Here is a 25,326-nt window from a genome sequence, read left to right on the forward strand (position 1 = left end):
TGGAAAAACTGGGGCAGAGTAAAATATATCCCTCTTTTGACGATAATAACATTACGTGGGGTGTCATGTCAGTTCCAATTTGTGGACATAAATATCATGATCATCTACCCACATGTCGGAGCATAGTCATGGGGCCTGATGGCAGGGTATGTCCCATTCATATTTATTAGGGATACTAGCAAGTGAATCCATGCATGTGGTTGAATGGTAATTTGATAAGAGACCCTGAAAATAGATTTTATGTACATGGGAAACCAATATAAAATTGTTCAATGATTATTGAAAATTTCAAGATAAGTCTTAAAATATCATGCAACGATTGTTTTATGATGTTCCAATTAATTGTGAGAAAGGCAAGGTGCCAGCCGATTGGTTGTAGCGGAGACTTGGGATGGAACCCGCCTGCACCTGGGCCCGTATATTGGAGAAACAAAAAAATGTGACAGATACAAAAGCTAAAGTGATAATATATAATTATTTAGTCTATTAATGCTCCTACACAGAAACATCAAAAAGAAAAGGAAATAGAAAAAGAAATTAAAGAACGAGAACTGATAAGCATCCTTTTTTTTATGGGTAGAAAACTGATTAGCATTTTTTTAATAGGTAGAAAACTGATTACTTCTTAGACCGAGAATCCAAGTAGAGGATGGGGTGGTGGTAAGTGCAATGTGCAGATGGTGATACAGAGCTAATATGAAAAACCCTTGTTTCTAGGCCATTTTCTGTTCAATTTACACGACTTCGAATCACCTCAGTGTCTTATGGTATGGCGTTCGCCAGACAGTAGAATTCACACCGTTAACCAAATCAAACAATGAGTATCTTTACCTACAAATATACGCATAGAGATCACTCAGAAGCAAGAAAAATAGAGGGTGTTCTGAACTTAATCAATATACATTGATTTACAGATAGAACGAGCCAAGAATCACAGGTGTTACCTCATATAACCTTGCAAGAGATCAAACAAGAAAGGAACATCTACTGGTCATGATGTTCTACATATGAAGTGGAAGAAATCCGTTGCATTACAGGTTCATCTTAAGAACAAGATGAAAAGAAATGCATCAGAACACAATTCCATGTCCATGTTCTTGTATAAGCATGGCAGGCTTGGCTTTATGGCCTTTTTAACTATGCTGCATGGTGCAACCTTTCCAGAAGCCTGATGAGAAGGCCTTAGTCACATGATGGAAATGTTGCATTGAAGTTGTTCCAAATATTGGCATGAGGGAAGACTTAGATGAAGCCTTCAGGTAAGCCTCGTTTATATCAGGGAAAATATAACAAAACTCGAACTTCCAATCCAATTTGCAATCCACAGAAGCACCAGTCAGATCAGCCAAGCATTGTCACGTTCAATCAATGATAACCCCACTTTTTCTCTGTTCTTTAGGCAGGTGGAGAACCATATTGCAACCCATTTACAATCCCTTGCTTGTTTAGAGATTTTTCATCCCAGTTCTTGAACTTAATCTTCACAGCCTTCACACTCTCCCCCAAACGGTGATTTTCTTCCTTCAATTTTTTAGCTCCATAATCAGACCCTGTAGCCAGTGGTTTAATAAAATCTAACGAGTCAGGCTTCGTTTGGGTTTTCCTTCGCTTGTATGTTATAGGAAACGCCACACCATCTCGAAGGCCCTCAGAAATAGAAAGTTGATTGCATAATTTATGTGATCCTTCTGCACTACTGACATCTCTATGCCTCTTTGTTCGATCTGAAGATATCTTCACTGTTTCATGCTCCTCAATACCAGCACCTGAGATTCTTGAAGCTACTTCTGAAATTCTTGGATGCTTGGTGATATACTTTTCTTGCTTGGGTGTTATAAGCTTCTCCCCTTGGTAATATTCAGTACCAAATTGGAATGATTCCAGGGAACTTTGGGACAGTTCTCTACTTCTCAAATTCTGCCGAAGATTTTCACTTTCACATGCCAACTTCCTTCCATCAAGGGAATTCCTTGATGACAGATGGCCTCCTTTTGCACTATTTTCATCTCTGTTCCATTCTCCAGGTTCACTTCCAAACAAGCTGTGTTCTTGTAAATCTCTGATGGCATCAAATGATCGATTCTTTGCTCGCCTCACCTTTCTGATAGAATTCTGTAAGTTTCTGCTTGGTCCAATGGTACTATTTAGAAGGTCCACTCTCTGCCGATCCATGTAATCAGGAACCTCAGGACTTCTGTAAGCTTTTCTACCACGAACTTTATGTGGAATGGATGATTCCCCAACATAATCCCCTACATCCCAATTATATAGAGATGCTGGCGAAGGAGAGAACCTAGATGTCTGCAGAACTGGAGCTTCAGTCAATTTTGTTGGTTCTGAATATATTGACATTGTCCTTGAATGTTCCTGCCGTGTAGAACGTTTAGGGACTATTTTCAGTACCCCTTTTGGTGTAGGTTGGCTTTGTGCCCAATTATAATTGGAACCTGTTTTCAAGAAACATGTTTGTTGTGAGCCCATTCCAGCAGGCTTTATTTTCAGAACCCCCTTTCCACTGGTATTGGAACTGACCAATTTCATTCCACCGGCAACAGGAGGCAAAAGTTTGGTTGTTTCTCCTTTTGGATCTATGTATTTTGTTGTCTTTGCCGAAGGGAGCAAAGCTGTTTTTAAGTTGAGATTCTTGCTAGTCAGATCCTCATCTACCGGATATGCATTAAGATCAAGCGGATCCTTGCCTGTGTGGCTCTTCCTCACCTTCCATATAAAGATCCTTTCTTCAATACTGCTACTTGGCCGGCATTTATCCCACATCCTTTTCATGTTGGAGAAGGTCTGGGCCATATTTTCATGGTATAATCTTAGTGAATGATAATATGCTCTTCTCTGCAAAAACTGAAGAGACTCTCTGAAACGAGTCACTTTTGGAGGATAGAAACCACCTTTCAATCTCTCAAAAAGTTCCACCAAGGGACTGCCAAAGAACATATTATTACCACTAAGAAGCTCCATCATAGTCAGCCAAAAGGTCTGCTGGTCCATATCTGGGAGGTATGCGGAGAGTGAGAACCTCTCTTCATCTGTTAAGCATGAATTCCATGTTTCCAAGGATAGAATTTCCTTAAGATCTGGCAGATCATAAAGCTCATAAGGAATACTGCACATCTGACCTCCAAGCATTCCAAACTCAAAACCCATTTCCTCCGTTGCACAATCATCAGAATCATCCCCTGAGTCTAAACCCACAACATTGCTCTCATCTCTCTCTAGGCCATCTTCATTTGGGAAGTAACAGATATTTCCCAAATGGTTACCCCCCTTTCCCATATGATCCACAGTCTTCACAAGTCCCATAAGCACAGAAAGGACCAAGTAGACTATCTAGTTAAACAATGATTTGAAACTATCAATCTGAGATCCAGGAAGCTCGTGGAAAATGCCTGCAGTACAGCAAAAAAAAAAAAATGGAGAATAAGTTATCAGAAGCATAAGAAAAGCATGATACACCTTGTAGAAATTACACAGCGGCATTCAATAAGCCCAAGAATATATAAAATTATTTTTTGGGGTGGTGTTTAGTGGCCCTTCTGAACAACTTCAAGTAACACATGGGCTTAACTTGTACATGATTGCTTTTTTGGTAATTAATGCAGTTCATAAATTTGACTGAGAAAAATGTAGTGCTTTATGAACACATTTCAATTATAAATGAAAAGAAAAGGTGATTTACAAGTCTAGCAGTGCTGGCATCAAGAATGAAGTGTCAAACAAACAAGAGACAGCATATTCAAAAAAGAAGCACAGCTAAGGTAAGGATGTTGAGTGGGATAAGTAGAAGGGATAGAACAACTGCAATCATAGGAACTTAGGTGATGTAAGACCTACTGCTCTGATACCAAATTAATGCAGGACCAATGGCTCTAACACCAAATTGATGTAAGATGGCTATGACCAAATAATGAGACTAGGAGAGTTAACAACTTGGCGATTGCTCAGCACCAATTTTGGTGTAACTTTATTCTGTTATCTTAATGGATTTTTTTTATTTACTACCAAAACACACAATTGGTTAAGAAAGGTTTAGGATTTTATGACCTGAGGTAAGGATTGGTAAGGGTTAGGCTTTAGGCCAAATTGTTTAGAATTGCATACTCCTCTGAAAGAACATGAGAAAATAGAAAATTCAAAAATTAAGTGCATGTTAAATGCAACCATAGATCTAGTGAGACAAGTTGATGCTCATTCCGAAGAAATCAACGTTATGAGCTGGGCAAGGCCCTTTTTCTCATGGATGCACCCTTTGCCTGACCTGCCTATCTTCGCAATGTGAGGAAGAAGATGTGGTATTGCATGTAGTTAGTTGAGATCAGAGATGAGAGAATGCTGGATTATATCAAGGGAAACCTGATCTCTAATTATAGACTACTGAATTAAAAAGAAAATATTTACATTGACGCATACCCATTTTTATACAGCTTTGCTGCAACAGTTGATTGAAACTGATCTAATGTTGAGTTGTGGATGTCTTTTCCTTCTTTCCTACAAACTTGTAAGCAATACTGACTGATTGAATTGACCAGAACCATTTCACAGCAAAACAAACTCTACTTATTAGTTCTTTTTTTTTTTGTTAATACCGGAAGAACTTACAAACCATGAGGGGAAGCTACACCCCATGCATCAGCAAAGCAAATAAAAAAAAAAAACAAAGAATTACAAAACGAAGGGGATGATATTTCGTTCTGGTGGATGAACTCCGCCAGCCAATCCGCTGCATGGTTGGCCTCTCGAAAGGTGTGCGAATACGTAGTCGTAAGATGAAATTTCATGCATATCTTGTAGCAGTTCTCTGTCGTATTCCTCACTAATGATGTACTTCCTTTGTGGCATTGGCACAAGTTGCATTGCTTGATGTACTCCCCATCTTGTCACTTCATGCCCTTCTAGTAGAAGGCCATTCTTATCCTTTGGAGGATTTTCAATCAAGGTTTTAAAAGGTTGAAGGCATAGTTTAGGTGTAATGGCCCAAAAAGGTGAGGCGCAAGCCCCAAGGCGTTGCGGGGTGTAAGCCTCAAGGCTTAAGAATAAAATTAATTAAAGATTATAAGTTCATACAAATAATATATAATATGCCAAGTTAGAATGATAGAAGGTATAAATATCCATAAAATAAAAGTTTATAAGCAATAAGTTTCAGCAGTTAAGCGTTAAATAAAATAATAACAAATCAACTAACGATTATAAACATTTTACATTTCATGTTTCAAAATGTAAAGTTCTAAAATATTTTTTTAAGATAAAAAGTTCTCAAATAATTCAAATGACCAACTTAGAAGAAAGGAAACATATGAAGAATCATCCATATAATTGGATATTAGCTTTATGGTCATTCAATAGTTCAGAAGAAAGAATATAACTTAGCTAATTTGTCTATACAAAATAAATCAATAAAAAGAAAATAAGTCGACTAGGAAAAGAAATGAGAAAAATAACAAACTTGGGATGCTGGATTTAGAATAATAAGAAAAATCGCTCCATGTATCCAAGAGAAACTAAGAACTTAATTGGCCTTTTTTGCGTTGAACTCTCCTAAAACACTAAGAGAAACTAATAGAACTTGATTTCTCCTATTGGTTTTTCATTTTTACTCTTTTTTATTTACTTGCCTCAGAATTATTGAAGTGCTTCTTCCATATATCTTGAATTACAAAAATGCATTATATATATATATATATATATATATATAGAGAGAGAGAGAGAGAGAGAGAATTAAATCATTAATGATCATCATACTTGAGGCTTACACCTCATTCTGACAAAGGCTTAAGCCTTGAGGCAAAATTTGTGCGCCTTGCCTCAGGGCTTAAACCTTCTAAAACAGTTTGCAATATTCTTCTTTTTTTCTTTTTTTTTTTTAAGAAAAGGTAAAGTATGCAATTTATTAAAAAAGAAAGAAAAGTATACCACATCCACAAGGTCTCGCAATAGAATCCAACAACCAAAGAAAGCAAACTGAGCCCAGAACAAGGAAAAGAATGCCTCCCCAATACTTCCATGGTCCTGCAGCTTTAATGTTCAAATAAAGCTTCCCAAGCTTTTTTTATCAGCGAAAGGATTTCATTAATAAATCAGAAACTTAGTACATTTATAAAAGCAATCCCCAGCCCAAATTACACCATATTACAATTTTTCCCAAAACAAAGAAGGCCTGTCAACTCTTTGTTTTGCTAACACATCTGCCATCCCATTTGCAGTCCTGCTTACCCAGCTGAAATTAGAATTAAACCTCTTTGCTAGGAGATCAATTTCCCTGGAAGCATGTCTGTATTTCCAAGGGGTTGAATTGATTTTCTTGGTCCATGAAATGACTAATTGCGAATCTCCTTCAATTTCCAATTCCTAACTCCGATCTGTACTGCAAGTCTCATTCCCTGTAAGAGAGACAATATTTCGGCCTGAACCGAGTCTCCAAAGCCAATTGGTGCCAAAAACAAGGCCACTACCACTCCTTGGTTGTTTCTAAATACTCCCCTTGTGCCTGCTCTTCCTGGATTGCCCAATGAGCTGCCATTAAAGTAAAACTTCAGCTTATTTATATAGCTGGAGGTTTCCATTCCAATCTTATACTTTCTATGTGCCTAATTATTTTCGCCACTTAAGTCCAAGACCTTATTATGTTATTGGTTGAGAATTCTCCAAAAAGGTCCAAAGTTTTTATCCAATGTGTAGTCTTAACTGTTATGGCTTCAATCGGTTCTTCCTTTCATTTACTCTTCTCATTAAAGATCCTTTGATTTCTTTCTTCCCAAACAGTCCAAACCACCACTACTCTTACTACTCTCTACATAAGTCATCCTCTCTTTTTCTGTTGCCTCAAGAAACTGGCGTTGAATAAACCTACCACATCCTGTGGGGGAACCCATCTGCAGCCAAAAATAGAACAAAAGTATTCCCAAGTGCAAGACACAAAGGAGCAGGAGATTAATAAATGAGGAAGGGTCACACTGCTATCCTTGCAAAGGAAACACATGTGAGGAGAGAGACACTTATTTGGCCTTCCTTTCTAAAACAAGTCACGGGTGTTGATCTTGAAACCAAATTCTACCATCTAAAGTGCTTTGATCCAAAAAGACATTTTCCAGTTTTGTGAGTAGGAGAACAAGGGAATCATACTAACTATTCCCCAAACCTCTTCTAAAACCAAAATCCTAGTTCAACCCATGTTTCAAGAGCAAATCAAATTTAGAAACAAGATCAACCTTGTAGTTGGACAAAGAGTAGAGTATAGGAAATTGGAACTTAAGGGGCATGTCCCAAATCCATAGATACACTCAAAATAAGATTCTCTCCTCACATCCCACATCAAAATGAGTGAAGTTAAGAAAGGTTGGTAATACCTCTATCATTGCTTTCCAAGGGGATCTTGAAGAAGCATGAAATGCCAGTCTTGCATCCCAATCATTTTCGGCCACACCAAGAATGCTTCCGATGACCCTATGCCACAACCTATCTCCTAGAGGAAATCTCCAAAGCCACTTTCCTAGGAGAGTTATATTTCTCTTAATCAAATTCCAATGCCAAGTCCTTCCTACTCTTTTGGCTTGCAAACTTGTTCCCAATTTATCAAGTGGTCTTTTTTTCCATCACCTAGTTCCCACAACAAGTCTCTCATAAATTTTTCTAATTGCCTTGCTATTTTACCCGATATTCTAAAGGTGGATAGGTAATAGGTAGGCAGGTTGGCTAAGGTGGACTTGATCAAAGTAACTCTTCCTCCCAGGCTCCCATAAAGATGTAGCTTCTCTTCCACAAAGCTAATTTTCTTTAGCAAATCTTTCTATCGCCAATTTCCAAAAGCTTTCAAATTTTGGATTAACCCCCACCGATTTCCAAAAAAATTCTCTTCCACAAGGCTCCAACACCACATTCTTCTCAAAACTCTAACCTACAATCTCCTCCCAAATATCTCCAGCAGCATCCTCATCCATTCCAACCAAATCCTAGTCACTAAAACTTTCACCATCTTTTAAGCAATGTCTTCCAGCTTCTTGATCCATCCCCTCCTTAGGCATTGGATATTTTTCTTCCAATTTCCTAAAAGTTTCTCCTTGCTAACTCCTTGACCCCTACAAATCGAACACCTAGAATCTTGCTCACTTCCACCTTTCGTTCACCACCAATTCCAAATCAGTTGAGCTACCAACTTGATGGACTTCATCCATAACAATTTCATCATCACTTGATTCCAATACTTCATTACTTTCATTTCCAACCTCCTTATCTTGAACCAATGATTTTGTTCTATATTTCCTTTCACTTTTAAAATCTTTTGAAAAGGAAGCCCCATCTCCTTCTCTCTCATCCTTGTCAACCACTTCTTCCACAGCCAAAACAGTCCCCTCCTTAGATTAGTCAAGCACACCCTTCTTACTTGGGCAATCACTAGTAGTGTCTAGTTTCTTTCAATTGCATCTCCTTTCCTCCATAAAAGTATTTAGTTATATGCCAAACATACCCTTCTTTGTCCCATAGTGAATTCTCTACAACTTTCCACAAAGACCAATAAGCTTTCAAGTCTGCTGCAGTTTTCTTTACCATGTCTGATAAAGACAACAATAGACCATTACTGTGGTGTATTAGAAGCCCAAACAAACTTGAGCTCACATGCTTGTATTATAGAAGGGGTCATGTGATCCTTCCCTTCTGGGCTTCAAAATATTAGCCAGCCCACCAATTTGATTCAAGTTTACACACCCTAAACCCTTCAATTGAGGTCCCAGCTTCTGATCCGCCCATGTGACCCATTAAGTTCTGGCGTGTGGTGATCAGGTTTGCCTGCTCAAAATAAACACTCGCATCTTGTTGAGCCCTTCATCATAATCCTCTATCTTCTACAACAAACTGTCTTTTCCCTTGATCATCTAACCCACTCCCACCTGTCAAAATTTGTTTAAAAGTCTTGCCACACTCTGCTTCCCCTTCTTTTTTTTTTTTTATCAATGAATAAGTAATTTATTAATCCAGAAAATAAGTGTTACAGGCAACCCAAGGAAAAGCATGAAATGTGAGCTTTCCTTTAAGATTGATTATAGCATTACAAGATCAGATGAACATGATTACAAGGTAGCCCCAAATAAAGAGTCCCGAGAAACCCCCTGTTTAGCAAGTGAATCAGCCATAGAGTTTGCTGATCTGCCTACCCACTGGAATCTGACGGTCATATTTCTTGTTAGCCATTTGCCTTTTTTAAAGAGGTCTTTATAGCCCCAAATCACGGAATTCGGATTCAGCAGCCATCCCACCACCACTTGAGAGTCCCCTTCAATAAGTAAGTGCTCTATCCCTAACTGGTTTGCAAGCTGGATACCTTGTACCGCAGCAAGCAGTTCAGCCCTTATAGAGTATCCCAGACCCACAGGCCTTGAATATAAGGATATGGTCATACTGTCTTTATTTCTCAGAACTCCTCCAATACCCGAGAGTCCAGGGTTAACTCTACTACTCCCATAAAAATTCAGCTTAATGAACTTCTCCCCAGGTGGCTCCCATTGTACTAAAAGTCTATTATTCCTAGTAGAAGCATTGGCTCCTGCTAACAAGTTCCTCCATAGGTCATCGAAGTAATAACTATCAAACAAGTTTAATGTTTTCAACCACTGAATTTCCCTTGTCAAAACACAGTCCTTAACTTCTGACACGCTCCTTTCCTTTTCAGAAAAATTTCTGGTGTTTCTTCCCAGACAGTCCACAAGATTGCTGCTCTAATACCCTTCCACATAATTCTCCCTCTCTTTGTGTGCCACTCGAAAGTAGACGGACTATACAACAAGCTAATATCAGATGGTAGGTTCCACCTACTCTCAAACAGCCCAAAAATCCAATCCCATAGAGCTGCAACAAAGGAACAAGGGATCAGTAAGTGGTAGCAGTCCTCACTTTGAGTTTTACAAAGGACACGCCAATTTGGTCTCTTCCTCTGCAGGTTTTCAAAGGTATTAACCTTACCATAGTAGACTTCCCAACAGAAAACAGCAATCTTTGGGGGAATAGGTCTGATACAGACTTCTTTAACTAGGAAAGCCAAGGGTGCAGAAGAAGAGCAAAGGAATTTGAAAAAGGAGGAGCAAGTAAAACAGCCTCTTGGGTTAGGGATCCAAATTCTTAAATCGGAATTGGGGGGATCCAAACAAGTGGACTCGAGTGATGACAAAAGTTCTAAAATACAAGAATATCATCATCACTTAACCCTCTTCGAAAACCAAAATCCCAGTTCAATGCCAAAGGAAAAATTGAGGAAGAGGTAAACTTGGAAATTGGCTCTTTCTTGTAATGGGACGGAGAGTAAAGAGATGGAAAAAGGTCTTTAAGGGGTTGGTTTCCCATCCAAAGTTCTTCCCAAAAAAGAACATTACTTCTAGAGTAGACATAATACCTGACCAGACTGAGAAAATGGGAAGAATCCCATGTATAGCCTTCCATGGTATTGTAAGGATCACCCGTCGAGATATCCCAGCATCTCATCCATTCTCCAAACAGCCATGAATGCTAGTCACCACCTTGTGCCACAGTCTCTCCCTCTCCAAAGGCCATCTCCATAACCACTTCCCCTGGTATAGCCTTCCACGGTATTGTAAGGATCGCCCGTCAAGATATCCCAGCATCTCATCCATTCTCCAAACAGCCATGAATGCTAGTCACCACCTTGTGCCACAGTCTCTCCCTCTCCAAAGGCCATCTCCATAACCACTTCCCTAGCAGAGCTTCATTCTTATGAATTAGGTTACCTAGTCCTAGTCCCCCTTCCTCCTTGCTTCTGCTAACTATCTCCCACCTAATCAAATGGTCTTTCTTCACTTCCCCTGGCTCCCACAAAAAATCCCTCATCAATTATTCTAACTTCTTAGCTTCCCTTGAGGGGTATCCTGAATACCGATAGAAAATAAATCGGTAGACTAGCAAGTGTAGTCCTAATCAATGTCACTCTACCCACTATAGAAATATAACTCTTCTTCCAGGATGCCAACCTCTTTTCAAACTTTTCCACAATTGGATACCAAAATCGACTTTCTTTAGGGTTAGCTCCTAGAGGAAGCCCCAAATAGGTCAAAGGCCAATGGGACATAGAACATCCTCAACAATCTACAATATCCTCTATCTCCCCCTCCAAATTGATTCCCACCATGCAACTTTTATCAAGGTTGATTGACAAGTTGGAGGCAAACTCAAAGGATTTAATAAGAGATTTCAGGTTCCTCACTCTCCTTAAGTCTCTCCCCTCACAGAAAATGATAATATCATCCACAAACTAAAGGTGGGTCACTGGGACATTATTTCTACCTATCCTCCAACCACTTATTAGCTTCTCCCTGTCTACTTTAGAAATCATTCTGCTAAATACAGCTGCCAAGAGTGTAAACAAGAAAGGTGAAAGTGGATCACCTTGTCTTAACCCTCTACAAGATGGGAAAAAATCCTTGACCCCTCCATTAACTAGAACTGAAAAATAACAAGAGGTTATACAACCACTCACCCAACTACACCACCTATCCCCAAATCCACATTTCCTTGACACTTCTAATAAAAAGTTCCAGTCCACCAAGTCGTAGGCTTTCTCAATATCCAACTTACAAACAAAGCCTTGATTACTTGATCTCCTCCACACATTCATTTGCTATGAGGACCTGATCTATAATTTGTCTACCCTGTATAAAGGATCCTTGAGCTTGAGTAATGAGAGAGGGAAGCCTTTTTGAGTTTCAACGATAGCACTTTTGCCACAATCTTGTATATCTTGGTCACCAAACTGATCGGCTTGAAATCTTTAGGATGTTTTGCATCTAGTCTCTTAGGGATAATAGCTAGGAAGGTAGCATTTATCCCCCAACTAATAACATGGTTGTTTTCAAACTCCCTAAAAACCTCAAACAAGTCTTCTTTGATAATGTTCCAACAGTCTTGATTAAAGGCCATAGTAAATCCATCAGGTCCAAGCGCCTTGGATCTATCCATTGAGAAGGCAGCTTTCTTTATCTCCTCTTCTTCAAAGTTTCTTTCCAACCAGTCCATCTCTAAGGTAGATAAACTTGGCCAATCCAAATCCACCACTCTCACCCAACTCCCCAAAGGTCTACTCAAAATGGATTTAAGGTGGGCTACAAAACAGTTAGTTATCTCCTCTTGAGACTCAATTTTCACTCCCTCGACCTCAAGCTTAGCCACAAAGATTTTTCCTCCTCCTCCTATTGACCATATTATGAAAAAACTTGGTATTCCCATCCCCTTAATCCACTTATGCCTAGATTTTTGCCTCCAAGAGATATCCTCCCTCAAAAGGACCTCTTCTAGTTCTTTCTTCAACTTCCATCTCAACTCTCTTTCTTGTACACTCATGATCCTTTGATACTCCTTTGAGTCTAAATCCTCAATTTGAGTTGACAATTTAGCTTTGAGCTCTTCCACCCTACCAAATTCCTCCCTATTCCAATCTTTTAGTTTAGATCTCAAACTGTTTAATTTCTTGTGTAACCTCACCCCTTTCCACTTCACTCCCCTAATCTCTTCTTTCCACCATTCCTCAACCTTTGGCATAAAGTCTGGATGTCTTAGCCACATGTTCTCAAACGTAAAAGGTTTAGGTCCACCACCAAAAGTTTCTTGGCCTAGCTCGGTAAGGCAATGGTCTGAGGTAACTCTAGGCAAAGCCTTAGCCACCAAACTCCTCCAGTGTGCTTCCCAACTTTCATTGAAAAGGAATCTATCTAATTTTGAGCAAGATGGGTTCTCCTAAAAGTTGGAGCAAGTAAAGCTGGCTTGTAGCAAAGGAAATTCCTTTAAATCACAATTATTGATAAAATCATTGAACCTGCTCATGCTAGTAGTGATAGCTTGTTAGGGATTGTTTGACTCATTTAGGAACCTTATTACATTGAAATCTCCACCTAAACACCAAGGACCTTCCCATAACCCTTGAATCCCGTGAAGCTCTTCCTACAATTCATTTCTTTCTCTATAATTATTTGGCCCATACACATTGGTTAACACCTAAGTAAAACCATCCTCCACCATCTTGAACTTCAAAGAGACAGAAAAACTACCTATCAGTTCCTCTAATGGTTCTACCACATCCTCTCTCCAATGCATAACTATACCCCCAGAGGGTCCCCAGGAGGGAGTTGAGCACCAATTCACACCTCTTGCTTTCCACACACTTCTAACCCATCTTCTATCTAAATCTGTTAGTTTGGTTTCCTATATTAATACAATATCTAGCTTTTCCCTCCTTAGCAAATCCTTTATCAACCTTCTTTTCCTTGCACTTCCTAAACCTCTCACATTCCAGCTAATGATCTTCATCACCACAGTTGTAAAAAAACACCCTCCTGACACCCTCTGTCCCTCACTTAGGAGCCTTCCTCCTTTCCCTCTTCCACTGAATTCTAAATCCCCTTCAATGTCTGAGAATAACCTTTCTACTTCTGATCTTTTCTTTTTCTTTCTGCTTTTATTAGAATGTTTTTCCTTTGCACTCTTGACTTTTCCTCTTCCTTTCTTCTCACTACAGGTGGTCCCAATGCATTCTGACTTTTTTGGCATTGCCTCCACATGCTCTTTCTGTTTATATTCTTCCAGCAAGGCACAAATTTGCTCCCAGATGCTCTCTAGTTCCTCCACCTGCCTTTTACTCGATAAAGAGCTTTCTTCCCCTATATCACATCCAACCCCCTCCACCTCCACTCCCTCACTTCCAGCTGTTCTGTCTAACTGGGATGCCAAGGCACCTGCTTCAGGCACAGAACCCAAGTTAGTATCAAAACCCAAATGGACAAACGTACCTGGCCTATCAGGGAGTGAATGGGCTACAGAATGTGTTGGGGTATCAGTATTAGAATTCTGGACAAACATCATTCCCTCTGACTGAATCAGTTGTGGGTTTAAGCTTGGTTCGATCGTAACCTTGTCAACCTCTGTATTTAAGGAAACCTTTCCTGGGTTATCCTCTGTGTGTGCTTCTTTATAAACCTGCAAAGAAGGTTCCTGCCCACCATACTGAAACTTTTTCATAGTTGCTTTCCTGGAATAGATTTGGTTGCTAGAGTATTTGTATCCTGACCGTCCTCTATAGTTGCTGCTAGATTCCCCTTATTCACATTTCCAAGGCCTTCCGAAACAGAAACTTCCTCCTCTAGGAAAAGAGGAGCTGTGTTTAAACTTTCATCTTCCCACAACTCCTTTGTGGCTTGCCTTGTAGATTCACGCTTCCAAGGCTTAGAGTGTCTTTTGAGTCTGAATCTGAATCGCCCTCAGCTTGTGTTGACATATCATCTTCGTTGTCAAGATCACTATGTCAAACAAACATGGGATTGCAACGACCTTGAGAGGGACGAGGGAGTTTTTTCGAAGGAACCCATTGTAATGATCATGTTTTCTGGTTCGAAGTCTTCACAGACTTGGAGGAGCTCGAATGGGGACAATGCTGGATGAATTACATCGTCTATCAACTGGCCAGCTTTAGTCATGTATGTCTTTTAGGGAGCATGTGACTTCTGGTTTAACTCCATTCAGTAACAGGGCAGCAGAGCGCAAATCTCCCCAAAACTCCCCACCAAGCCGAGCCCCACATAATGAAGCAATAAAGAAGGCCACATCATGTTTCCAAAGATGGAAAGGCAGCTCAATTAACCTGACTATCACTCCATCTTCAATGGCATAAGATTTAATTAGAAGGAGACCATTTATACAGAGTAAAGGATCCCATATCCTCTTGAAAACTCAAAGCCTCAATTTCCACCAAGTCTTCAAGAGGATCCAATACTGCCTTCTTACTGTTGAAGGGAGTTAATATGAAAGTCTTCCTTGATCCCAACTTGCACATCAAGATATCAGCAACCGACCTCCAATCCTTAATCAGATTCTTAGATTCAACCACTAACATTTTATTCCAGTGATCTATACTGAAGCTTGCATTTAATAAAGAGTTACTGTTGATGTATGCCATGGCTATAAAACCCTGGGTGATACTCTCATCCTCCAATACTGATGAGTTTGCAGCAAATAATCCCTTGCCTTCTTCTACAGTTTCTTTTTTTCTCCTGCTGTAGACTCCTTCAACCTATGAATGCAGTTAAAATCTCAACCACTCCTCACCACCCTTGACTGTTTTTCCCAGCAGTGAAACCGACCATTTGTTTCATTCCTTTGTCGAAGAGCTCAGTTAGGGAGATGAACAACCCTTTTGCATTCTGTTTACTTTCTACTACATATCTTCTACCTGACTTTGTTTTCCTTTTGTTGCTGCTTCATTCAAGAAATTCTTAATCCATTCTGCCGTCTCTAAGCCTTCCACCAGAACTGTAGCCTTCTTAGATTCCCTTATCTTTATGCTGTAACACCCTCTGATTCTTATTTCCTCAAAGATGAAGTCTTTAGCCTCCACTTTCACGGCCTTTCTCCATCTTGTAGCCTCTTCAAAGATCAGATCTCTCTCCATTTCTTCTCTTTCTCTCCCTTCCACTTCTTTCCTTAAACCCCTATCCTTGATACAAGGTTCCCCAACTTTTGCTCTTCCAAAAAGTTGTTTTTCCAATTCTGTGAAATTACTCTTTACCATTTAAACTCTCCAACCATTCTTTGCCATGTAAGACCTCATCTTCCACCTTCTCGTCTCCTCCTCTATGACCCTCCTTCCAGAGCTCTACCCCAATGGAGGTCAAAAACCAAACTAGAAAACTCAAACTCCCAGCAACAAACTCAACTTTCCTTGGAATATTTTCCGGCCTTACCTCATTCAGTCTGATAGTGGCCGAATGAAGATCATGAAGAAAGACACCCACTAACCTACCGCCACAAATCATAGCATAGGAATTGAATGTTTCTTTTACCCAAACCTGAAGAGGAAGACCTAAAATGCCCACCATCACTCCATCCTCCAAGTGAAAATTCTTTGCATTGGAGGTTGGACACCATCTTAATATCGTTTGTTGACTCTCCTTTGCTTGAACAGATACTGCTTCAATTTCTAGTTTTATCTCATCTAAAAAATAAAAAAAAGCCTTACATTCCTCAAACAGGGTAATGATCATCTTCTCTTTCTCTCCCTTCCACTTCTTTCCTTAAACCCCTATCCTTGATACAAGGTTCCCCAACTTTTGCTCTTCCAAAAAGTTGTTTTTCCAATTCTGTGAAATTACTCTTTACCATTTAAACTCTCCAACCATTCTTTGCCATGTAAGACCTCATCTTCCACCTTCTCGTCTCCTCCTCTATGACCCTCCTTCCAGAGCTCTACCCCAATGGAGGTCAAAAACCAAACTAGAAAACTCAAACTCCCAGCAACAAACTCAACTTTCCTTGGAATATTTTCCGGCCTTACCTCATTCAGTCTGATAGTGGCCGAATGAAGATCATGAAGAAAGACACCCACTAACCTACCGCCACAAATCATAGCATAGGAATTGAATGTTTCTTTTACCCAAACCTGAAAAGGAAGACCTAAAATGCCCACCATCACTCCATCCTCCAAGTGAAAATTCCTTGCATTGGAGGTTGGACACCATCTTAATATCGTTTGTTGACTCTCCTTTGCTTGAACAGATACTGCTTCAATTTCTAGTTTTATCTCATCTAAAAAATCAAAAAAAGCCTTACATTCCTCAAACAGGGTAATGATCATCATCCCTTTAACACCTAAGCTTTTTTGAATTGAAATAACTACTCCACTCCAATCTTCCACCTATTGCTTGGTAACAATAACTAACCTTTGCTCTCAACACTCCTTCCCTTGGTTAATTATCATCTTATGTCTTACCTTTATTAACAAAACCTACCACTAGTGAGAGATCTTCAGCCATACCCATCTCCTCTCTATAAGTAAATCCCTCTCTCATTATATTATTTAATTCCTTCCTTTCATCTTTTGTAGTAACTAAATGTGTTTTATCCTCCTTTCCCAAAAAATCTTGAAGCACCATTACCAGTTTTATCCACCCTTCGCTTTTTCTTTTTTCAGGAAAGCAAACTAGCTATTTTCTACCCAGCCCAAAACAGTGTTTTAAAAAGCATGGGAGGAGGCATACAAGGCGCCCCCAAAACGCCCTGAGGCATATGCTAGAGGAGTTGACACCTCTGAAGTGTACACCTCATATGCTTTTTTCATGAAGCATGCTAGAGGCGTACGCCTCATGCACACCTCATGTAAAAAGACAAGAAAAACAAGAAAAAAGAAAGAAGAAAAGAGAAAAAAAAGGAAAGGAAAGGAGAAGAAAAAGAAGGAGAAAAATAAAGAAAAGGAAAGGGAAGGGAAGGGAAGATAAGGGGAAAGAAAGTGGGTTGGGGGCTAAGCCCTAGAACCCCTTGGGCCTTGGCTGGGGGGGCTTTGCCCTCCCTTCAACTAGTGCCATGCATCTTCATTTTTCTTAATATAAAAAATTTTTATTTAAAATAAAGAAAAATGAAAATTTTCTTCCTCTTCTTCCTCCTCATCCCCCTCCCTCCTCTTAAGGAGGCGTAAGCCTCCTTGTATTCGGGAGGCTTACGCCTCTTACATTCTGAACTATGCCACACACCTCTAGGTAGTGGAATGCCTCGCGTCACGCCTCCATGTTTTAAAACATTGGTCCAAAATACTCATGAAGTGTATGAAATAACCATTTCCGTTCCTTTTCCTTTTTGTATAAAATCTTCTATCTTCTTTTGCTTTCGAATCTTTCCGGCTGTATTTCTCTTCTTCTTGTGATAGCCTCCTCAATGAAGTTTTTAACCCATTCAACTGCATCACCTACTAGCAATACAATCATTTTCTGTCCTTCCTTTACTTTCAAACCCTTTTCCTATTTAGTCCAAATCTCTTCGAGTAAGAAGTTCTTTGATTCAACCTTCAACCATCTCTTCTGCATGGTACAACATTTTTACCAATTGTTACTGATTAAAAAAAAAAGCCCATTCAAGACCTAGGCTGTTTGCCTTTTACATTGGAATTACAAGCAATGGCTTGTCATCACCTATGACTTGTGGTTGAAAAAGAAAAACTAAGGCAGGTACAAATGTTTCCCATATAGTATTTCCTATTACTTCTCATGTTTGTTCTAGTTTGTGTGAACTTCAAAGATAGGGAGATGGCCAAAATTGTTCAAAAATGTCACAGTACTGTAGGCAAGGTTGACGGGGGAAGGATTGGGTCAAAGGTCAGATGAAACTGAACAACTGAGGGAGTTTGGGGAAAGGATTTGGAGATTAATGGTAGAATATTTAGAGGAAGGAATGGGGGGACAGGAGCAGTTAGGTAAAATGGAAAGAGAAGACGGTCAAAGAACAAAGAAGAAGAAGAGTGAGAATGAGAATTGTAGGGCTAAGGACAAGGAGGAAAAGGAGGAGAGAAGAGAAATTCAAAATTTCACTAATGGAATGGGAATTAGGGGTGGCCACGAGTCGAGCTTCTCACGAGCTATTTGAGCTCGGCTCGGTTTAAACCGAGATTTGACATTTTAGTCGAGCTCGAGCCTGATATATAGGCTCATTTTCTATTCGAGCCAAGCTCAAGCCTAGTGAAGCTCAGCTTATGAGGCTCGCGAACCTAATTGAGCCTAGTATAATAAATCAATATTTTTTTATTGCATGCATAGATGCATAAATATATACATACATGCATATACATATACATATATATAATAAATAATTTTTGTTATATATAATAATATTTTTATTTTTATGTATAATAGTAAATAATTTTTATAATTCTTAGTTTTTTGTGTAAAATAAAAACATTTTTATATGTATTTTTTATTTTTTATATGTATAATAATAAATAAATTTTATAATTCTTAATTTTTTGTATGTAAAATAAAAAAAATAGATTTTTTATATGTATAAATTTTACTTTTTAGAAAAAAAGTTGGCTTGTGGTCGAGCTCGAACTTGCGAGCTTTGAACCGAGCCGAGCTCGAGCTCGAGCCTAACACAATTTCAGCGAGCTGAGCTCGAATAGCCAAGTATTCGGCTCAGCTCGGCTCAAATCCACCCTTAATGGGAATTAGAGTTATCAAACAAAGGGAGGGGGAGAAAATGTTAAAAAGGAAAAGATTAAAAGTGGAAATGCTTACTTCCTTAGGAATTAGAATGAGAAAATTGTATAAGAGAAGAAGAGGAAAAAAGAGATCCACAGGGAAGGGAACAAGGGGCCAAAAGATTGCCAAAGAAGATGATTAGATGGATTGTAAGAGCCTTAGGGAGTGCCAAGAAGAGGAGAATATAAAAAGATTTTTTGAGGAGAATAAGACCATCAATGATTTTTTTACAAGAAATTAAATTAGAAATAGAGAATGATAGGTGCATGAGAAGTACTTGGGGTTTCACAACTTGTTGTAATCTATATTTCCTCTATTTAATGAAATCTTTTCTCTATTGCTGATCAAAAAAGAAAAAAGAGAAGTGTTTGGGGGAAGGAAAAAGAAGTGGGTTTATTTACCTACAATGGGTTCATCGGAGGGAGATTTGATTGTGTGGGAGGATAATAAGAGAGATTGTATGGAAGAAATTGTAGGAACTTATTTAGTGACAATGAAGTTCAAAGATAAAGGAGATGATTTTGAATGATGGTTAACTAATGTGTATGGGTCCTACTTCTTGTAGAGAAAGGGAGAATCTTTGGGTGGAAGTGGAATTGTACAACGTAAGTAGAGTGTGTGATGGGGAACGTTGTGTTGCTGAAGACTTTAATACCATGGAGATTCTGTGACTTAATGTATCTTATTAGTATAGTCCTTGTTGTACACTACATTACTTGTATTCTTTTTTCTCTTTCAGCCCTAGATGGGCATTCTTCATTCTTGTAACTGTACATATCTTTTAATACATAAGAGACTCTTTGAGGTGAGGGTCAACTATTTCTGGACACTTCTAAGATTATTCTTGTTCTCCTCTATTTGGCCAAGAGTAGGAGTTCTCATAAAAACCTGAAAAACAAAACCGAACCAACCAGTATATCTATTTATATGTATATTATATATGGCACAAATGATCTATATTATATATAAATATATGTGCATTATATATGTAAATATATACATATATTATATTTATAATGATCTATTTATAATATATAATATATTATATATCATTATTATTTGTAATATAATATATGTTATAAATATAAAAAACCAAAAAAACCAAAGAACCAAACTACTTAAAAACTGAAACCAGTTAACCGGTGGTACTGGTTCAGTTTCAGCTTAGAGAATTGCAAAAACTGGTAGGACCGGTTCAATTTCAAAAGATAGCCCACGGTCCGGTTAACCGAACCACATGCACACCTAGCCAAGAGTGTGGACAAATACCACATGTTTTGTGCTGAGAAAAATATGGCGTCATCTAGAATCTCAAAGATCATGAGAAACTTCTGGTTTAATTTTGTTGGACCTAGTGCAAATAAAATTGCACTGCAACCCAACACAGCCTTAGGGACTTTTTGTTGGACCTGGGAAGTGATGAAAAGGATCATCTCAGGAATTGGGAGGAGGCGTGTAAAGTTAAAGAGGGGGTGGTTTAGGAATTGGGAGGGTTATGAAAAAAAAAATGGCTATATTGGATAAATAGTTGTGGAGGTTCCTTCAGGAGGAAAATCGTGGCATTTAGTAATCAAAAACACCCATGGGCTACACTCAAATGGGTGAGACACAGGCCTTGCTAGAAGTACTACGTTGAGGAGCCCTTGGAAAGCAATTTTGACCATCCTCCCCACCTTCATGCAACATAAGGTAGATACCATCTCCGGCTCTAAGGTGAAGTTTTGGGAAGATATTTGGTGGGGAAATTCCACCTTTCTCCAAACACTTCCCAAAATCTACAACATTTCTATCTTCAAAAATAAACCTATTGTTGAGTTGGTGTCCTTTGATGGGAGTGGGTTAGTGTGGAACTTGGGATTGAGGAAAGCTTTGAGGGATCTAGAAATGAGTGAGATGACCACCTTACTGAATACAGTTCAAGAGGTGAACTTATGTCCTAGAGTAGATGGGAGAGTGTAGACACCCAATGTTAATGGTATTTTTACTTGTGCTTCTTTTTTTTGCACCCTTAACCCAGTGACACAAACCTGTTCACAGTAAAAGAGTTGTGGTGACCCTATCCCTCCCAAAATAAAGATTTTTGGTTGGGAAGGGGCTAGTCAAGTTATTAACACCTTGGATAGACTCCAAAGGAAGCGGAAGAACTGGTGTCTCTCTCCTCATGTGTGTGTCCTCTGTTTGAAGAGGGGGGAAAGCACCAAATACATTCTGTTGCAATGTGCCTTTGCTGCCCAGGTATCTTTTTCTCTTTGTATACATGTAGATGGCATCAATAGAAGTCAAGGATCTTTTCAGCTCTAATAGCCTAAGATGCACAACAAAGAGACAAAAAGAATTTATGGCAATGCTCTCATGGACTGTTTTATGGGGGTTGTGGAATGAAAGAAATGCTAGATTGTTCAAGGAAAAGGAGAGTAAAGTGGAGGAGGTGATTGAGCTCACCATGATAAGAGTAGCTCATTGGGCTTTGATTTATGAAGGTTTCAGAGGCATCACTCTAAATGATCTTTGAAGAGAATGGAAAGCTGTTGCAGATTTTCGAAATCGGAAAATCTGAAAGGATAGCCAGGTGGTGTGCACCAGTAGTGGGCAAGAGTAAATTCAACTTTGATGGATGCAGTCTCGGGAACCCTGGAGATTCAGGCACTTTGGGGAATAATTCAGGACCACCGACCACGATGGGCAGATTCTACATTTCTGCTTGGATTTTCTGGTCCTATAGGTTTTGGACCTTTAGGTAACTCTCTTACAGCTGAACTGCATGCTCATCTTCAGGGTTTAAAATTGATAATTGCACAGGGTGTGAGGGAAGTAGAGGTGGAAGGAGACTGGCAAGCTATAATATGTTGGGTGAGATCACAAAACATAATCCCTTGGGAGTTTAGGCCAATGGCAAGACAGGCACAATCTATGGCCGCCACTTTGAATAGCTCATTCAACTGGGTGCCTAGGAGTGTCAATGAACTAGCAGATTCTTTATCAAGGGCTGAGGTGCCAAAAAATCAATTAGATTGGGGATGCCCTGGGCCAGGGAGCAGTATGTAAAAAAGCAAGCATTTGATATCTACTTGTAATCCTCTGCTCATTTGACTTATGCTCCAAGTTTGGAGTTAGTTGTGTATTCCTGGTCTGATGCTGCTTGGAAGCAGGGTGGATTTTCTTTCATTAAAGAATGAATATTTCTGTTGCTTATAAAAAAAAAGTCATTTCACATCAAATTTGGGTTGTTGATTTAAGTCACATCATAAATCAACAGCTGGATAATTGAGAGACATTTTTTTTAACTTAGATCACAAAGTTGGATTACAGAAACGATGGGCATTTCTTCAAACAGCGACAATTGACTAGCTAAAACCTTGCCCAGACTTGAACAAGTATTTCCACAAACATCTTCAATTCACATACTGACATTATAGTCCAAAGAGAATAGCAGCCACCAAATACAACAGTAGCAATACACTTGAGGTAGAACAATATTCCCTCAAAACATATTCTCACAACAACATACAGAAACAACCCATGGAAATGAGTGCAAACTCACATATCACCAACTTGGTGACAACAAACAACATAAACACATATGCCTAGTATTGGAAACTTTGTCAAAGACCTCTAATGAATATGATGCTAGATCATTGTAATACACATATACAAGTTTGTTGAACAGTCAAGGAGAACAAAGAACGCTATACTACAAATATTAAATTGGTCTGGTAGAAAGCCAGAAAGTGTTATCCTCCTCCATAGATGTCATAAATTTGATCAATCACTAACCAAGACTGAGTCAGACTTGAACCCCTTTAATCATTGACTGTGATACTATCTCAACCTAGGCTAATCAAGATAGTCATGTTACTTGAGAAGTGAAGGAGCTATAACATCAAAATACAAAAATCAGAATGAAAAAATAATGGGTTAAAGGAACACAAGATTTATATGGTTCAGTTTGATAGCCTACATCCACAGGACAAAGAGGCTACCGTACAAGATGGTAAAAAGGAGATTTTGGAACTATAACCAATTTCCAACATACGCCCATTCTATCTCATGGTAAGCTCATTTCTCTTATTTGATCAAATGCAAAAAATGACATACAATCCTCGAAAACATGATAATCAGAAATGAGATGTAGACCCCACATAAATCCAGAATTACAAATATTACCCAGAAATTACAATATCATCCCCAGATATGTGTCATGATTACACTAATACCCTAAGATCCTTCAACTGATGCTAGAAGAATTCAAAAGAAATTTCCGTGGAGAGATCGTTAGGGTTTTACCCATCCAAGAATAAAGGTTTTGCAAATTTTATTCTGCCCATAACACTATTAAACTAAATTTTGATGGCTTCTCCCTGGTCATCTTTTTTGTGCTGTTGATAGGAACATCAATGTAGTAGTACCACGAACCTAATCAAAAGCTGTTCCAGAGTGAAGATTATGGTATGTCTCTAAAGCCTAAGATTGATGAAGTCAATGGACAGTGAGATTTGAAGAGATTGAGGTGAATGGAGACTCTCAAGTGGTCATCAGATGGATAGGGGATGATTGTGACGATTCATAAAAATTTAGACAGCATACGAGAAGGGGATAAATATCTCATGCAATTGGATTGCATGGTCAGCATACTCAGTAGCCAATGTGCTAGATTGGGATTGTGCCTTTGAAGAACAAATTTTAATGAGATTTTCTACATTGCATAAGTTGTATACTTTGTCCATGCTGTTCAGGCTTTTCTTTTTCGGAGGAGGGGGCATTCCTCTTGAGAAGTACTGTTGATCTGGGATAAAAAGCTGTTTGGAATGAATGACTGCAATCCAAAATCTGTCATTAATTTTTTCAGGAGCTGACAACTGAAAGGATTGAGTAAAGAAGGCTATAATGTGTGGAAGACCACTGTTAATGCTGTAATGTGGATTATTTGATCAGAGAGAAATTCAAGAATTTTAAATAAGTTCGAATCTGAAGATAAGCTAAAAGCTATTCTAAGGGTAGAATTTTGTCTTAGGTTGGTGTGCATAGACTGTTTATATATTTTTTTTATTATGAATAATCTCTTTTTGTAAACCAAAGGTCTTCATGTAAATTCCCATTGTACAGATCCTTGGTGCACATGGGTTCTCTTTTTGATTGAATGAATATACTTTACCTTCTTCAAAAAAAAAAAAAAAATGCATTAACTTCCCGTAAGCAAACTCATGGTACATATCCAAATCCCACCCTTTTCCACAGCCCCTAAACATATAAGAGGGAATTTATACACGGAAATTGCAGAAAGGGATTAAATAACAATAAGGTCCCTCAGAATTAACATTGACAGAATATCGTCCAGAAAGAAAAGATCAACAAATTACAACCAAAAAAATAAGTAAAACAGAAATTCAGAATTCACGGAAGCATCAAAACAACAACATCAAACAATTTGAGAGAAGCATACGTCTTGAGAGGGGGGTACTCTTCTGATCCCAAAGCCCCCCATCCTTATAGGCGTTGTTTAAAGAGAATCAGATCAAGAGAACCAACAGATCAATCTCCTCACTCAGATACCAAAGAAAATTACACAAAAGCAAAGGTTAGCAACCGAATCGAACTGAAGTTTTAAGATATTGAATCAACAAACAGGACAAGCAGACGGTCGTGAATTGAAACAGCAGAAACTTCAATTAAAACAAAGAGAAGCATATTTACCGCGCTAGCGAGAAGACACAGCGAAATCCCTCCTGAAATTTCAAGAGCACATCCTACAAATGGTCGATTGGATTTGAAGGGTTACATATAAAAGAGGCTCAAACCCTTCTTCTTCTTCTCCTTCTCCTTCTCTCGGACAAGTTTTATTCTAGAGAGAAAAAAAAAATGATAAATCTGGAGTCTGGACCTGCCTTATTGAATTGGGCAATGGCGCTGCAGGGTTTGCAAAATGCGCAGAAGGTGCATGGCATCCGATTTCTTTTCTTTTTCTTTTTCTGTTCTTTATTTTTATTATTAATTTTTTTCCTTTTCTACCACAAGGGTCCCTATCTCTTTCTGGTCCTCGTCCTGTAACAATACCAGAAGTTGAAACACCACCCTCTCACCATCTCACCCCATTCTCTGTTCATTTTTTTGTTAATTAACTCAATTATGTTAAGATTCTGCTCTACGAGCGTCCATCCGCTTGTTTATTGGAGTGATGATTCCATGAGCGTTTTCTCACCGAGAAAGTCAGAATCACCCTTCCGTGTTCATAACTCATTGGGACGAATCGAAATAGGACAACAAAAATTTGTGAGCTTTTGTAATTGAGTGCTAACTCTATCAGAGCGCC

At 38.8% G+C, this 25,326-nt stretch overlaps 2 protein-coding genes across 4 annotated transcripts; both read right to left on the reverse strand.

Moving 5' to 3' along the window:
- Nucleotides 1–678: 678 nt before the first annotated feature.
- On the reverse strand, nucleotides 679–25,326 carry LOC148874281 (uncharacterized). 3 transcript variants are annotated; one of them, XR_016099050.1, is made up of 3 exons: nucleotides 24,711–25,326; nucleotides 945–3,401; nucleotides 679–831 (listed from the first exon to the last, which is right to left on the reverse strand). XR_016099050.1 is itself a non-coding variant. In XM_088943825.1 (3 exons), the coding sequence occupies exon 3, from the start codon at nucleotides 3,313–3,315 to the stop codon at nucleotides 1,396–1,398; it is 1,920 nt and encodes a 639-aa protein (XP_088799951.1). In that variant the 5' UTR covers nucleotides 3,316–3,401; nucleotides 24,460–24,560; nucleotides 24,711–25,102; the 3' UTR covers nucleotides 860–1,395. The 3 variants fall into 3 exon arrangements, 2 of the variants coding, with proteins under 2 accessions (XP_088799951.1, XP_088799835.1); XM_088943825.1 differs by lacking the exon at nucleotides 679–831 and adding an exon at nucleotides 24,460–24,560 and having other exon boundaries at nucleotides 860–3,401; nucleotides 24,711–25,102; XM_088943709.1 differs by lacking the exon at nucleotides 679–831 and having other exon boundaries at nucleotides 860–3,401.
- On the reverse strand, nucleotides 11,659–12,573 carry LOC148874282 (uncharacterized). The gene has a single exon (XM_088960582.1). It carries the CDS (start codon nucleotides 12,571–12,573, stop codon nucleotides 11,659–11,661), a length of 915 nt encoding a protein of 304 aa, XP_088816708.1.

Source organism: Nelumbo lutea, chromosome 1 (assembly GCF_056320005.1).
Source record: "Nelumbo lutea isolate HS-2025 chromosome 1, American lotus-T2T, whole genome shotgun sequence".
Lineage (NCBI taxonomy): Eukaryota > Viridiplantae > Streptophyta > Magnoliopsida > Proteales > Nelumbonaceae > Nelumbo > Nelumbo lutea.

Coding starts and splice junctions, on each gene's coding strand:
- LOC148874281 (XM_088943709.1), bottom strand. CDS start 3,315: ATGGGACTTGTGAAGACTGTGGATCATATGGGAAAGGGGGGTAACCAT.
- LOC148874282 (XM_088960582.1), bottom strand. CDS start 12,573: ATGTGGCTAAGACATCCAGACTTTATGCCAAAGGTTGAGGAATGGTGG.